At 39.6% G+C, this 15,285-nt stretch overlaps 2 protein-coding genes across 2 annotated transcripts; one reads left to right on the top strand and one right to left on the bottom strand.

Moving 5' to 3' along the window:
• Positions 1-1,517: 1,517 nt before the first annotated feature.
• LOC108051800 lies at positions 1,518-2,619 on the bottom strand. The gene has a single exon (XM_017134019.2). The coding sequence runs from the start codon at positions 2,433-2,435 to the stop codon at positions 1,653-1,655; it is 783 nt and encodes a 260-aa protein (XP_016989508.1). The 5' UTR covers positions 2,436-2,619; the 3' UTR covers positions 1,518-1,652.
• An 11,836-nt stretch (positions 2,620-14,455) lies between these two features.
• LOC108046009 (vitelline membrane protein Vm32E) lies at positions 14,456-14,870 on the top strand. The gene has a single exon (XM_017125558.1). It carries the CDS (start codon positions 14,461-14,463, stop codon positions 14,770-14,772), a length of 312 nt encoding a protein of 103 aa, XP_016981047.1. The 5' UTR covers positions 14,456-14,460; the 3' UTR covers positions 14,773-14,870.
• The last annotated feature ends 415 nt before the right edge of the window (positions 14,871-15,285 follow it).

The following is a 15,285-nucleotide window of genomic DNA, read 5'->3' on the forward strand; positions in this document are numbered from 1 at the left end:
AATTTCTTAAGATTTTGAAGGCTTGATTCGACGCAGTAATTTTGTTTGCCCATTGTCGGAAGAACGGACATCGGGACACCTTTCATGTGGCTGGGATCGGGATAAGTTGATGACTGAACAGTGAGTCGGGGCAGTCTCCGCATTTGCAACCAATAAAAATTAATTTACGTTCGATTGCAAGGTTTTCGCGCTTGCAACGAGGGCGCCGTCGCCGCCGCCTCCGTTGATGACACATAAAATGCCACATTTACGGCCCCTTAAGACTTCACTCGGTCGCTTCACTTTCTGCCAACATAAAAATGTTAACTTCGAAAAATGGCGATTTCAAGGGGAAGAGGATGAAGCACAAGCAACCTTTCAAAGTCATTCTTTCAGATTGCGCACTACTTGCCTAAAACCTTAAGACTAAAACCGAGAGTAACCGCCATTGGCGCAGTTGGCCATTTGGATTTAATGCCCCTCCTCTTGTCTCCCCTCTCGGTGGCCAGCGGATCGTGAAACCTTTCCAGGAATCGGAAACTGGGATCGACCGCACACCGCCTGACTGCTGCTAATATCTTCCCTCTGGAGATCGGCACTTCCACCTTGAACCTCATTGCTTTGATGTTTGGCCCGTTCGCCTGCCAGAAATTAATATGCGAATCGTTACTGATACAATTTGGCAAAAAAATAAAAATATTATGCTATTATGCTAAAAATAATATATTATGCTAGGACCAAAGAAAGCTAATGAAAACCAGAAAATGAGGTTACTTTGACAACAAGAGGATTTTACAAGCACGCCGTTTGACGAAAACGCAATAATTCAATAAACAAGATCGTTTATATTGCGGATTACACGAAAATCTCTATCAACTGTATGAACATCAATATAAATTCCAACCGAATCTGGTGGGAAGAGGCTTATGTTGAAACCCCATATGCCAACATTTTGCCATTAAACAATTAAATTTTTTTTTGATTTCTTTCCACGGAAAACTATGTTATCATTTAAGATCAGAGTTTTTCGGAATATATGTCAAAAAATTTAGTGTTTAAGAAATAAACTCTTAAAAATAAAATTATATATTTGGATAAATATAAATCTTTAAAAGATCAAAAGACTTGCATAAAAATATTTTATTAGTTGCTCGTTTCCACTTATGACTATTAAAGACATCACTAAAATTGCAAGTCGTTTTACTCGCAACCTACCATATGATGGATATTATTAGCATTTATTGCAAAAATCAAACTTCTGCAAAAATAATAATGTATCCGAATATAAAAGAAGGAACACACAGCAAGCATGTTGAACTCTAAGACTTTTTTTAGACTATATATATATGTATATGTATTTCACTAACTATAACTTTGAAAAAAATGTTTTTTTTTATATTTTTTTAGACTACTAGAACATATTGTAATTGTTGCATGAACTGGAACTCATCAATTTTATCACTTCCTCTTTAAAATGTGATTTCGGTTAGTAAAACATGCATTTCCAAAACAACTTTAGAGCACAATACACAAGGACATTTACGAAATACATAATTTATTTGAATTAATAATGTCTAATATTCTTAGATTAATTACATCTATGGCGCCTTTAGTTACCTTAAGCGTATTTGGTTGAACTAAAGTGTCTTTGCGGGAACAACAAAGTCGGTTAACTAGCGGCGACTATTCTCCTCCAGCCGAGCCACCGTGCGTCGCAGCTCGATGAGCTCGGCTTGCAGCCGATCCACGGAGTCTACTGGAACTACACTGGCAGTTGGTGGAGCGCCTAGAGGAACTAGAGCTGGAGGATTCACCACGGGAGCGGGGACTGCGCGGACAAATGGCACGGCTCCCTCCACACTGGCGATGGAGAAGTCGGGATGAATCTGGGGAGTGGTTACATTGCCACTGCCCACGGAAGTGGCTCCAGGAGTTGAGATGGTGGCCGCAGGACGTGCTGATGCTGACGAGGAATGGGCTGCGACGGTCGGGGCCGGGATGCCCCGGTGGTTGACTATCAGCTTCTGCAGCTTGGTCACCGCACTTTCCCGCTGCGATTCCAGCAGCAGACGCATGGCCTCCTGGTCCCCGGATCTGGCCTTCTCTAGCGAATCGGATCCCTCGTCGATTAGCACATAGTTGATGACGTGCGCGTGAGTGCCCGGCTTTATGCGGTATATGGGCTGGCCGCCATCGCCTCCGGTGGCCTGCGAAAGAGCCGGAATGTCGCCCATCTTGGCCATTTCGCCGCCCACTTGGAAGATCGATGTGTGGCCGTTGACGACCAGGGGCTTGGGCATTATGTACGGCGAGGAGACGAACTGGGAGCACTTCCGCTTAGTCTTGTCCACCACGGTGGCCACCTTGCATCCGGCGGTGCTGCAGGCGCGCAACGGAAGCAGCGCATCCCCACCAGAAGCCGCATTTGTGGCTTGTGTGGAAGTGGACTGCTGCATTCTTGGGCCCACCAGCTAATTTTCTCGTTGTCGGTTCTTGTAATGATTGTGATGTTTGCTCTTCTGCTCTTCCTACACACGCACAAACTTTTTATTCAGCTTTTACTCTTATTTTAATGTTTTAAATTCGCCAAATTCGCTAAAATCGGCGTCGTTTTTTTTTACGTAGTGTGAATGTGAGAAACAGGCGTTAGTGCATTGTAAGCTGTTCTTTTGCTTAGCATAAGAAAATACCGAAAAATACCAGCGCGCTAGTGCGCATGCCGATAGACCGATAAAAATTGGGCGGGTAATTTGAAAATTTGGTTACAGAAACAACATATTTATACTAGCTTTCTTAATAATGGTTTTTAATTAAGATTTACAGCAAGTTCATGTGAGAATACGTGCTTAAAATTGTTTTGAGGTGACATTAGAATGTCTGTCCCTTTCTTAAGCTTTCTCTTATTTTCGCTAAAAGCCAATTGTTTTAAACAAAATTAAGCATAGATATTTGTATGAATGCAAATTTATGTAATACTCAAAAAACAATAAAATATTTTCTTTAACTCCTGGTCTCGAATGTTTTAATTGTGAAAGTTTAACTGTGATTGGTCTCGTGAAAGACGTTCTATAAATTGATTTTGTCTTATTTAAATATAGGTTACACCTCCTCAATATTAAATATTAAAAGGGAATTTAATTTTTAAGAAATAATTACATATCCTGTCGCAATTAACCAACAAAAACCATTTTAAATGTTCAACTTCAGATTGAATAGGATACAATTTGTATGAAACCCCAAAGTCATCAGGCTGTCTGGTTAATAAATTAAGAAAAATCAATTGAAATCAGTCAAGTTTTAGGCATGTCGCAGAGGGGTATAATGGGGCATTTGCATATAAAATCGGGGTGGGAGCATTCAGGTGTCTGGCAAATCAGTGCGTGGGTGCAACGACCACCGCGGTGACCTCGAAACGGGGCAAATGGAGCTGGTCGACGGATGGGATGATGGGTGGAGTGGAGTGAAGTGGAGTGGAGAGGAGTGGCGGAGTTGCACCCGCTTCATTTACATTCCAAGTACTTTTAAAGCGGACGCGGTCGAAACGCGGGTCGTTAAAAGATGCTGTTTTAGTACTGCAACTGCGAGCGGACAGTTCCAGCCGCCAGCTTCTTTAATTTCCACTCGTCAATCATCCATCTCGGCGATCTTGGCCGGCACTCAGAGTTGCAGCCTCATTGTTGGCTCAAATGAAATAATTACTTTAGCACACAGCGACTGTCTGACTCCGTCTGGTGGAACTGGACTTGGACTCGGACTCGAACTTGGGCTTGCAGGCCCTTCGTGCATCTGCATCCTTAGTCATGGCCAATATATCGACTCGCATTAACCACGACAACAACTGCAGTCGGCGAGGCAGTGCAATAAAATCCTCCAACACGTTTCGTCCCGAGTCCGGGAATAATAAGAAATGAAATGCCATTTATTAAGCATTAATAAGTGCAAGCATCCACGTCCATCCATCCTCCATTCTCGATCTCCGTCTCCATCTCCTCCAAGTGCTCGAGGAGCACTCCCATCTGACTCAGCATGCGATGGCCGATGCGATGCCTGCGGGCATTGGAACCTCTCCTGTCCCTTCACATCCACCTTCATCCAAGTTGGTCAGTGTTATGCTAACATGCAGCCTCCATTTTGGACATAAGCTTGCGTCAAGAAGCAAGGAAAAATCAACTCAGGAGGTGCCAGGATGAAGCCCTATTTCGTCTGTCCAATCAATTCTGTAATGACTAATAAATGTGGGTCATTCTGAATTATTAATAGTTAATTATTATTTGTTCAGAACTCACTCATTCGCATATATTTGGATTGATTTTTTTAATTTACTGTGGGGATGTATATTAAAACGAGGACGGAAGCTAACTTCGGCAAGCCGAAGTTTTAATACCCTTGCAGACTTTGCCGAAGTTGCTAAAACTGAAAAAGTAGCGAAAGGAATAAGATATACATAAATAAACTAGATTTGCGTCGTTTGATGTCAATTGCTTTTATACTGTAAAAATGTCATATAAAAATGGAAAAAAAGGGATACTTTCGCAGCCTTTAACTATTTTTCCTACGGAAGCTATAAGAAATAGACGTCCGATCGGCAAGCGCTTTTACCCTAATCAAGATATGCGTAAATAAATAAGACTTGGAAAAATGTATGTCAGTAGCTTACACACTACGCGAAAAATTCAGAAAACCAACAAATTTGGACCGATTTCACCCTGTTGTTCCTATGGGAGCTGTAGGATATAGACGTCCGATCGTCACGTGCTTTTACCCTAATCAAGGTATGCATAAAAAAATACGATTTGAAAAAATGTACAGCAATAGCTTTTACACATCGCGAAATATTCTGAAAAACATCAAATTTGGACCGATTTTACCCTATTGTTCCTATGGGAGCTATAGGATATAGACGTCCGATCGTCACGCGCTTTTACCCTGATCAAGGTACGCATAAAAAAATAAGATTTGGAAAGATTTATGTCAATAGCTTTTACACTGCGCGAAATATCCTAAAAATCATTAAATTTTAACCGATTTTACCCTATTTTTCCTATGGGAGCTATAGGATATAGACGTCCGATCGCCACGCGCTTTTACCCTGATCAAGGTATGCATAAAAAAATACGATTTGTAAAGATTAATGTCAATAGCTTTTACACTGCGCGAAATATCATAAATTCTTGCAAGATATATCCAATTGTTCCTATGGGAGCTATAGGATATAGACGTCCGATCGGGGCGATTTTCAAACTTGATCTGCGTACACATGTTTTAGGACGATTGTGAAAGTTTCAGATCGCTAGCTTTTAAACTGAGCTCGCAAACGGTATTGAAACAGACGGACAGACGGACAGACGGACAGACGGACAGACGGACAGACGGACATGGCTATATCGACTCCCCTATTGATCCTGATCAAGAATATATATACTTTATGGGGTCGGAAACGTCTCCTTCACTGCGTTACAAACTTCTGACCAAAATTATAATACCCTCTGCAAGGGTATAAAAAGAGGGAATACTTCTATGAAATATTTAAAAATGTTAAAAAAAACTATAACTTTAAATCAACCTATAATTAAAAAACAATTCTTAATTTTTATTGCGTGGGGTTTTTAACATAGCAACTTTTATTTCAAAAAAATGGTTTAATATTTAAGAATACGTAGTCGAAATTTTAAGTTATCCGAGATATGAGCTCTAAATGAAATTAACCTGCTTTGTGAAACGAATTAAACGAAAACTTCACCGCAAAAATGGAAAATTAAAAGACAAACGTTTTAAACCCAAAAGTATGCCATATTTTTTCCAATCAGTTAAAATATAATAAATATAGAATTGCTCTTTAATGATATATTGATCATGTTCAAAAATGTAACAGTTTTCTTTTTTAAAAATCATGAAACCTAGCAAGTAGTGTTTAAAATTTGACTTATTAAAAGCGATATTCAATAAACAATGCATGTATGTGTACATCCAGAACGACTGTATACCCTTTGATATACCCGTGACTAATCAGAATTCAAGCCGAGTACCTGAGGCCTTCAAAATAAAAACACAGCAAAAACTGTGCAAAACTGCACACAAAGGACCGTCGGCACCTGCAGGGTTAACTTAATTAAATTCCATTGCGTTTTGGCTCAGAAATGTGAGCAACATGATGCAATTATGAATTATAAAATTAATATAAAGCGCACTTAACATGCAGGACCGTCGACGGCAGCGGAAATATTTCGCCGAATCCAGCCCACAGACCCAAAGTCCAAAGCCCAAAGACCAAAGCCCCACCGCAGAATTCCCCCAAATGGCCTGCGAATGAGGGGCTCCTTAATGCTCCTCCGTCTGAGGTTGTTGGGTGTGTACCCTAAAATCTTAATTGCAGGGAACACATAAAGTGCAGGAACTGGGGAGCTTCAAGTGCGGGTCCGAGAACAGGGCCTTTGGAGGCTACAATCTTCGTTCGCATACAGATTTGGAACTGTTCCTTTAACCTGGCATTTTTGCGCGCACATTTTATAACTTTTTTTTATTATTTCCTCTATTTTTTTGCATCTACGGTTTTTATTTGCAATTAAAATACATAATTTAAACTGTTTTCAATATATTCGGTTGTGAAGAAAACGTTTAATTTTGTTGGCTAAGCTCCTTCAATTTTGTTAACCTCTTATCTTGTATCTTACTTTCTTAATAATAATAAAGTTTGTAATTGAAGTAATGGATATACAAATATTTTGTATATTTCAAAATGAAACTTTTACATTTTTACATTTTATTGTATGATGTTAGAAATTATAAAAACTTTGAATTAAGAAAAAGAGAATATTAATTGTCTTTGAGGAAAACTTATTAAGTAACTCCGAAGAAAGCTGACTTTAATTCCGAATATATTTGATTGTCAAATCCAAAGATTAACTCCATCTTGCCTGTTTCGTTTCCAACCTTCTTTAATATAATTGTGGGGATAAGTATTACGCATTGTTAAAAAACGGTTCAAATTTGAACAATCATTTTCATAAACCAACTTTGAAAACGGCCTTTAATTCCAAATATATTGGATTAATAAATTCAAATGCTATCTCCAACATGCCTGATTAATTCTCAACCTTTTTAATACAATTGTGGGGCTAAGTAAAGGGCATTATTGGAAAATGATTCGTGGACCTTAACTGAACCTGTGCACTTGGACCCTCATCAAGGCTGATCGATTCGGACAGTTCGCATTGGAAGACTGAGAGGTTTTCGGCGAGTCATGCCACTTTGCACGGAATTTGGCGTAATGAGAAGGTATTAGTGCTCGTGTGGGTGGGGTGGTGGGTGTGGCAGGTCAATGAACCCTGTCGACATTACCTGGCTCTCTCCTCCGCAGGTGACAACCCTATGCAATTGCCAATATCCACGAGATACCGAAAAAGGCGCACCAGCATCTAATGGCATGTGAACATGTCTGGGACTTGTCTGCCACGCCAAACAAGTTGCATCCCTCTTCCTTTTACTTTTGCCTCGTCTTGCCTCTTAACTCACTTTATTCCCAAGTTTTTCGGAGAGTTGTTTAAAAAAATTAAATTCCGCGACTGCGCCGGCCAACACATGACATCCATTTCGACGGTAACAGTAGCTACAACAATAAGAACTTTGGCAACCAGCACGAGATGTTCTTCAATAAGTCTGTATGACACTGGTCCTTTTTTTCGTAAAAATCAAAAACGTTAAAGTGTTCCATTCAAGTCTACAATTAAATGTCTATAAATTGCTAAAACCATAAGATCTTACTACTAATTATAAAAGGAACCAAAAGAGATTCAAAAGTTAGTTTAATCTAAAATATATAATGTTGATTTTTTATTTTAATGAAAAATTAATCAAAAAGTTTTCATAACATAAGAAATTCAACTTAATGGCTTACTTTGTTGGCTGTACTACTAGTTAGTCTAATAGAAAATTTCAAATTGATAAGCTGGAATATTATCTTTTATATTCAGAACCCTTAATGTTAAAGTTACCCGTTCTCAAAAATTTTGAAGAGACTTAAAGTTCCTTAATTTACCTAGTGTCATACTGCCATAATGCCAAAAATTCCCGAGGCTGCTCTGTACTTGAGTCCGATCAAGTGAACAGCGGGCTGCGAGGACTTAGGACGGACTCTTGAAATTCTGCAGTTGTTGTTGTCCTCGTCGTCTGGCAGACTGGAATCAGACACATCAGACACAGACGGCGGACAACACTTCCAGCAGCGCAAACCCGAACTGCGAACTGCGTACTGCGCATGTGCAGCGTAGCTGTTAGACCCACACACAGATACAAATACAGATACAGCTACGGCAACAACTACAACTACAGATACAGATACTCACACTTGCACTTGCGTTTTGCCCGCGGACAGTGGGAAAAGAAGCGATCGCGAAAAGGAGACAAGCCAGAGAAACGGGCAAATGTTTCAGTTAACCTTGACTTTGAAATTCTCATTGCGAATGCCAAAGAATGTACGCAGGCATAGCCACATAAATATTTATAGTGTTCGCGGCTCTTCTTACTTGTATTTTCGATTTCCTGTTCAGCCAGCCCTTGGGTTACTTAATGATCACTTCTTCTCTTACCTTTTGCAGATGAATCTAAGCCAAACGTCTTCAAACTGATCTCAGTAGCTAGAGGATCGGCACTAAACAGGGGGAAAAGGAATCGCGTTTAAAGCCAAGCTCCATTTAGGAGCCAACTGCAGCACTTTTGTACGCCGTGAGAATTGCGGAGCCAACAGGTAATGAACCCAATTAATATATTCAGAACTTTAAGCTTTAAAACAATTCTTAAGGAGCGTTTAACTATACTAAAATATGAACTTTAAAATCTTTAGTGGAAATGCAATTCGATAGCAACATAGTATTGTTTTAAAAAGGGAAATCGAATATTTGTTCACTCATTGAACAGTAACACCACATCCTAACACTAAACATTAATAAGCTCCGAAAATACAGAACTAATAAGCTCAAATATGACCTCGATATATTCCATCACTATTTTTGACAGCATTTTTAACATTTGCTAATAGTCGGTATTGAAAACCCACATATGTATATGTAATTTTATTTAATTTTTATTATTTCAAAATTTGAAAAATCTATTGTTGATATGTTAATGTCCAACTAAGATAATTCAATTCATTTCTTCATTTACTCTCGAAGGCGTGAATTTGCTTGCTGATGTCAAGAACAAAATAGAAGCAGAATTTTAATTGATAATGATAGGGTATCGGAATATATTTTTATGTTGCACAACTTACAAAATAGCCATTTTTAAAACTTATTTAACTTAACATTCTTGGATGTATCTGCTTTAAACCCGTTTTTATTAGAAGGCTTTTGTGCACGGCCTCATTTCGATAAGCTGAAATTCATTTTATTGTCAATAAATAAAGTTTTAGTAAATAAATTGTCTCGAATTGTGTTTGTGACCCACAAGTAGCCTAAGCCGCACATCCTTGCATCCCGAGCATTCGAACCCTGTGCATCCGCATCCGGATCCGCCAACTAGTTGGCCCCATTAATCGCATTCAATGCGACTATATCCCAGGAGTGCTATTCCCCCCCTTTCCTTCCTCATCCCCTTCCCCATCCCCCTCCGCTGGCCATTGAAATCCGCGTTGAATGGAATTTGAAAATCGATAAATGGCAATAGCGACGGAAATTGCTGTTGCATGGCGGTTGACACCGTGTTAATGGGCCACTTATAACGGCATTGTTAGTGCTGGTTTGGTTGCACACGGATCTTGGTTTCCTCTGCCCCCCGAGCCCCTTTGTAGCCCCCTTATCCATCGCTTTTAACCTTGTTAGCCGACCGCTGGAGCCTTTGCAGCTGCTTCTGTTTTTGGCCAAAGACGACACGTGCCCCGTTCCGAAGGCATGAATTATAGAGACGCGCACCTTGGATTTCGGGCACCTGGAAGGTGTTTCGCCTGAGCTGCCGCTAATTAAATTTAATTTAAAACAAAGCTCGGCATTTCGTCAACGTTCCTCCTCGAGCGGAGGATCCCTATTGCCATCTCATAATTGACGACTGCTGTTGGTGGTGGCGAGGAAACAGAGTCTTAAATTACCACAGGCAGAGTGTGGCAACACATTCGGCTTTTTTGCCCAATCAAATTAGATTCCGCAAAACGTATTACCTTGAAACACTGAAAAAATAACAGCAGTAATTATTTGGTGCAACATCCAAAAGCATTGTAGATATGAAAGCTGGTTAAGCGTTGAAAGTGGTAAGCTACCTTAACAAATAAAAGTCTTGGGTCTTAGAAAAAAAATTCGCAAAAGAAAACTTTAGATCCCGATTGTCCGTATTTATTTATTTATTTTTTGCAGAAGTTCGCAATTTATTAAAAGTCTATTCAATTTCGTTTTACGTATAAGTAAACACTTTAAATTTCATAAAAAAGCTACTCCTCGAGAAATTTTCTGAATGACTTATGATTTTTGTTATATAATTTGAAATTTTAGTCAAATTTAAAAAGTCCTATTTATACCAAATATTCATTATTTTTTTGCGTATAAACAAAAATATTAGATTTTATTAAATGGGTAATTCTGGTGAAGTTATTATCTTGATTTACGTAAAATTAAAGTTTTACAATTTGGCAAATAATTTAACATTTTTCTACAGATTAATAGTTAGTTTAGATAAATGATTAGTGATGTTATAACATCTATATAGACACAAATGTATAGCCAAGCCTTCTCAAACTTATGTTTCAAAATTCAATTTTCTCAGTGCAAGAGCAAGGATGACGCCCGTGGGCCAAGGAATAGGGACCATGGTGGATCCGGCGCCGGACCTTCCGCTAAGTACCGAGACATGTTATTGGCTTGTCTGTTTTTTGCCCTTGGTGTTTGTCTCCGTGTGTGCGTATGCTCGGGATCCTCCTTTTTCTGAGCCGCAGGACCAAGTCAAGGAGCCAAAGCAGGAGCAGCTGGGTCAGACTTAGTCGCTGTCTAAGCGAAGGCAGGTGGCTCGAGCCAATGCCGATTAAAACCACCGATCCCTGGGCATTGTCTAAAAAAATGTAAGAGAACACAAAGGAGCAGAAGACAAGAAGAGAGAAGTGGAGGGGGAACTAACGCTTTTATGCTTAGTAAATAAACCAAAGTCGGGCTTTAATATTCATTGATCATTTGCTGAGCCAATAACCAATTAAAACTCTACCTAAGACATATCCCAAGGCCATTGAATAAAATATTCCCCCTGCGAGTGCACGAGCACCTTCAATTGGAGTTCCAGTTAAGATGTATATCTTCGGGCCATGTCTGGACCGCTCACACACACAGTTCAGGTATTTGTTTACCGTTAGAGAGGGCAATCAAAACGGCAATCCCCTCGAATTTAGGTGGATCAACATCCAACAGCCAACATCCACATCCAAAACGAAGGTGCCCCACTTTGAAGGCCAGCGGCAGGCAATCGATCGGCACAAAGCCTATTATTAAAATTTAGGTCTGATCTTATGTAGTATGTGTATGTGGTATGTAGTGTGTAGTGTGTAGTATGTGGTGCATGTGCGTAATTGCCCGTCCCAATCCAGCGGTCGCGATCCTTCTCAAATTAAAGTTTACTCCTCCCTTCGTTAGGGGGAAAGTTACCTGCGGCCGGAGTTAGATCCAAAACAATATCAAATTTAGGAGGCTTTCGCATGAGATACGGTTTGTTTTCATCAACAAATTGTATACCTATCGCCACAATTGGGGCTATTCACGAATGCATAAACATTAACCACTAAATTATTGAACAAGCAAATGTAATAAATTAAATAATTAAGAAAAAGAAAACAAAGAAATTGTTTATTGTTATTTTAAATCCAATTACTCATGTTCTTCTTCGAAGAACAGCATTAAAAAGAAACTGTATTTGATATTGTTCCAGGAAACTGAAATTTATTTCGTTTGCATATGATACATTAAAAAAAGGACTTTCAATTTATGCACTCTATATACAAATTTACGATATATTCTTTTGGGTCAATTAGGATTTTCATAATAACTGAACGCAGGTCAAACACGAGTTATGACTTATAGACGGCATAAATTGACAATAAAAATTTACATTTGTTTCTCAATTGTGGCAAAGAAGACTACACAGACAAAAAAGGGTCATATTGACCTTGATATTAAAATAAATCAATATGAAATAAAAGTTGGTTATAAAATTTGGTACCATTGCATAATAAATGCTAAAATAAAAGTTATATACTATTACTCTGTTCAACGATGATTCACTGGTTATTCTTATTATTCATTTTTGAGTATTTAGAAACTCTTGTTGAATTAAAAATTGAGTTGTATAAAAAACGAAGTCTCCAAAGCCAAATTTTATTGTTGGTTCCTGTATTCGCTAAGGCGACTGATCTGTTCTGTGAAACGCTGGTAGATGTCGCCACAAGTCTGTGTACACTGATGAGAAAACTGTAATACGATGTTACTGCTTACAGTGAAATGGCAACGCCGGGATGGGGAGGCTGGCAACGCCGGGATTGGGAGGGTCGTCTTGAGGGTCTGATTTCGAGTCGGGAGGCTTGGGAGCGTTTCCTACGCTTTTCTGAGGGTCTCCCAGGGTGGTGGCGGGTGTGGGGGAGCGGGGCGCAACTTTTGGGGGGCCTCACGCTGGTGGCCGAGTTCGGAAAACTGAGAAATTGGGGAAAAACCGGTAAAGTTCAGTTTGACGGTCTGGCAGCACTGTATTTTGCACATGGGTAACACACGCGACGGGAAAACTGGTGTATTCGATCACTTTCCACGGAAAACTGATCGCGGGGACCTGCCCCCCACCCCCGGCTCCCGTCGTCGTCACTTTTTTCTCGCGGAAAATGCGGCGGAACGGAGAATTTCGCGACACACAGATTTCAGGTCCAGGCAGTGTGACCACCTTTGGGTTTAACGCAAATATAGGCGCTTTCTGGCCAATTTCGAATGGCGTTACGGGACTTTCTGCGTTTTCTCCAATGTGGTCATACAGTTTTTACGCCGTTGTTTAAACTTTTTAAGTGACAATACTTGCGTTTTTTATATAATGGACCTTTTCAGGCTTAAATTCTTTGCCATGCCGCACCTGCGCGCCCAGGTGGAAAAGCACCTCCCACAGGTGGATGATCCGCTCCGGCCAAGCGGGATCCTTAAAAACTTGGACGGCGTAAATCGTTTTAAGGATCACGGCAGGTGTTTCTACCTGATGGTAGACGTCATACACCTGACTGGGGTGGGTTCCAAGTCTTGTGTATTTTTTTTAACAATTTAATTAAAGAATTTAATGATGGGAACCTCAGATGACGGGTCCGTGAAACAGGTTGTTTACACCGAAGTGGTAAGTAGCCCCAAATATCTAAAACTCATGCATATGTACTTAAATATATTTATTTACCTATGTAGAAGAAAAGTACATATACGGCCATGCAGATCATGGCGGCGTTTGAGCAGGTGCGGGAGGCCATCGCATTAGTGGAGTTTGAAAAGCATTTAATTGCAATTATTGTGGACGATTGCCCCAACAACGCCTTGCTTCATGTCCACAGTGGCTATCCGGTGATGGCAGACCTAAACCACCTGGCCAAAATAGTCGCCGCGGACATGAAGCATGTGCTGCAACTCCTGCCCAATATCCACACGCGGATAGTTTTCCGGGAGCACAACGCTCAGCAGAAGCTGGAGCTGGCCTGGAGCGGGAAGTAATTTAATTAGTTAGAATGGAAATGCCAAAGCGAAACTTCAAAATAGTGAAGTGTCACAGTTTTGTTTTAATAGTTTGATTATGGTTTCACAACTTTGCTTTCGATTTTATTCAGTTATAAACTTGATTCAGCTTTTTTGAGTATATGCTCATATTAATATATGTCCTGGACGTCCTTTCAACTTCATAAAAAGACTCCCACCGACTTGTATGACTTCAATATTTCAAAATTGTCGATGGTCTTTATAAATGGGAAGAAAAAAACCAAATATGAAAAAAATGTCTTGAAACCAGTTTTTCCATATTTGGTTTTTCAAATGTATATTTTTTAAACAAATTTTCAATAGGATTTTACTTTTGGTTGTTGGTCATTTCTGGGACACCTTTGAGAATGAATTCTTATTATATATGTATATTCGTTTCTAACATAAATCAAGAACCGTGTAATTATTTATTTCATACTATCCATACCGGCTCAATAGATTATTTCTTATTAATTTAATAGCACCTTGCACTTAAGAACAATTATTGAATTGTTTTATGATTAACGTGCAAAAGAGGGACAGACTGCATGGAGACTCAGTGAATTTTTGTCATATTGGGTGTTAATTGTCTGCAAGACCGCTAAACCTCAATCTCCACAAGTTTTCACCTAGTTTAATTTTCTGTGTTGGCACTGCAGTTTTTCGAGCGTTCATAAAAAATGCTTAGTTTTAGTTTGGCACACGCATGACCCTATAAGAGTGCCTCGGTCAGGTTGTAAAGTAACAGTTGTAAAACACAGAATTCAACATGAAGATCGTTGCTTTGATTGTCGCTGCTTTTGTGGCCTTTGTCGGTGCCTCGTGCCCGAATTCCGGGTATCCGGCACCTGCCTGCCCCACGAACTACCTGTTCAGCTGCCAGCCCAACTTGGCGCCAATTCCATGTGCCCAGGAGCCAGCCGCCTACGGATCCTCCGGAGCCTACACGGAGCACGTGCCCCTCTACGTGGGCAACCCCAACAAGGAGCAGCGGGAGCAGTTCCAGCAGAGGATTGGCATGGCGGCTCTCATGGAGGAACTGCGCGGCTTGGGCCAGGGAATCCATGGTCAACAGTTCTAGTGGTGGGATAACTTAAGGACATTCGGTAGATTGACCTGTGTAAACTGTAATTGAACTGGAAATACCACTGTAAATAAAGCTATTTAAAAAAATAATAATTTTTATTTTTCACTTTTACTTTTCTTTGTTCAGCCCGACATTTTCAAGAAGAACAATCAATTAAATAAATCGAATTTAATATCAGTTATCATATTCCTGGAATGAAAGTATTCTTTCATAAAAAGATGCTAAATTTATCAGTTTAGAATTTATTTAAAATTGGTCAATTTTGTTTTTACAGTATTTTATTTTATGTTACTCTTATAATACTAGAATCACTATGCTTTCTGCATACAACTTAAAACTAGTCTGGTTTTTTAATGAATTTGAAGAAGAGAATAATTATTTTGTTTCTCTGCAGAAGGTAGGGCGCAAATGCACTCCTTACAAAACAGGCTTTCTGAAGTTACTTTAAATGATTATCAAAAATATAAAATTTTTGTACTAAAAATATTTTTAAAATATTATAAGCTT

This window comes from Drosophila rhopaloa, unplaced genomic scaffold (genome assembly GCF_018152115.1).
Source record: "Drosophila rhopaloa isolate 14029-0021.01 unplaced genomic scaffold, ASM1815211v1 contig_2, whole genome shotgun sequence".
In the NCBI taxonomy this organism is placed as follows: Eukaryota; Metazoa; Arthropoda; class Insecta; order Diptera; family Drosophilidae; genus Drosophila; species Drosophila rhopaloa.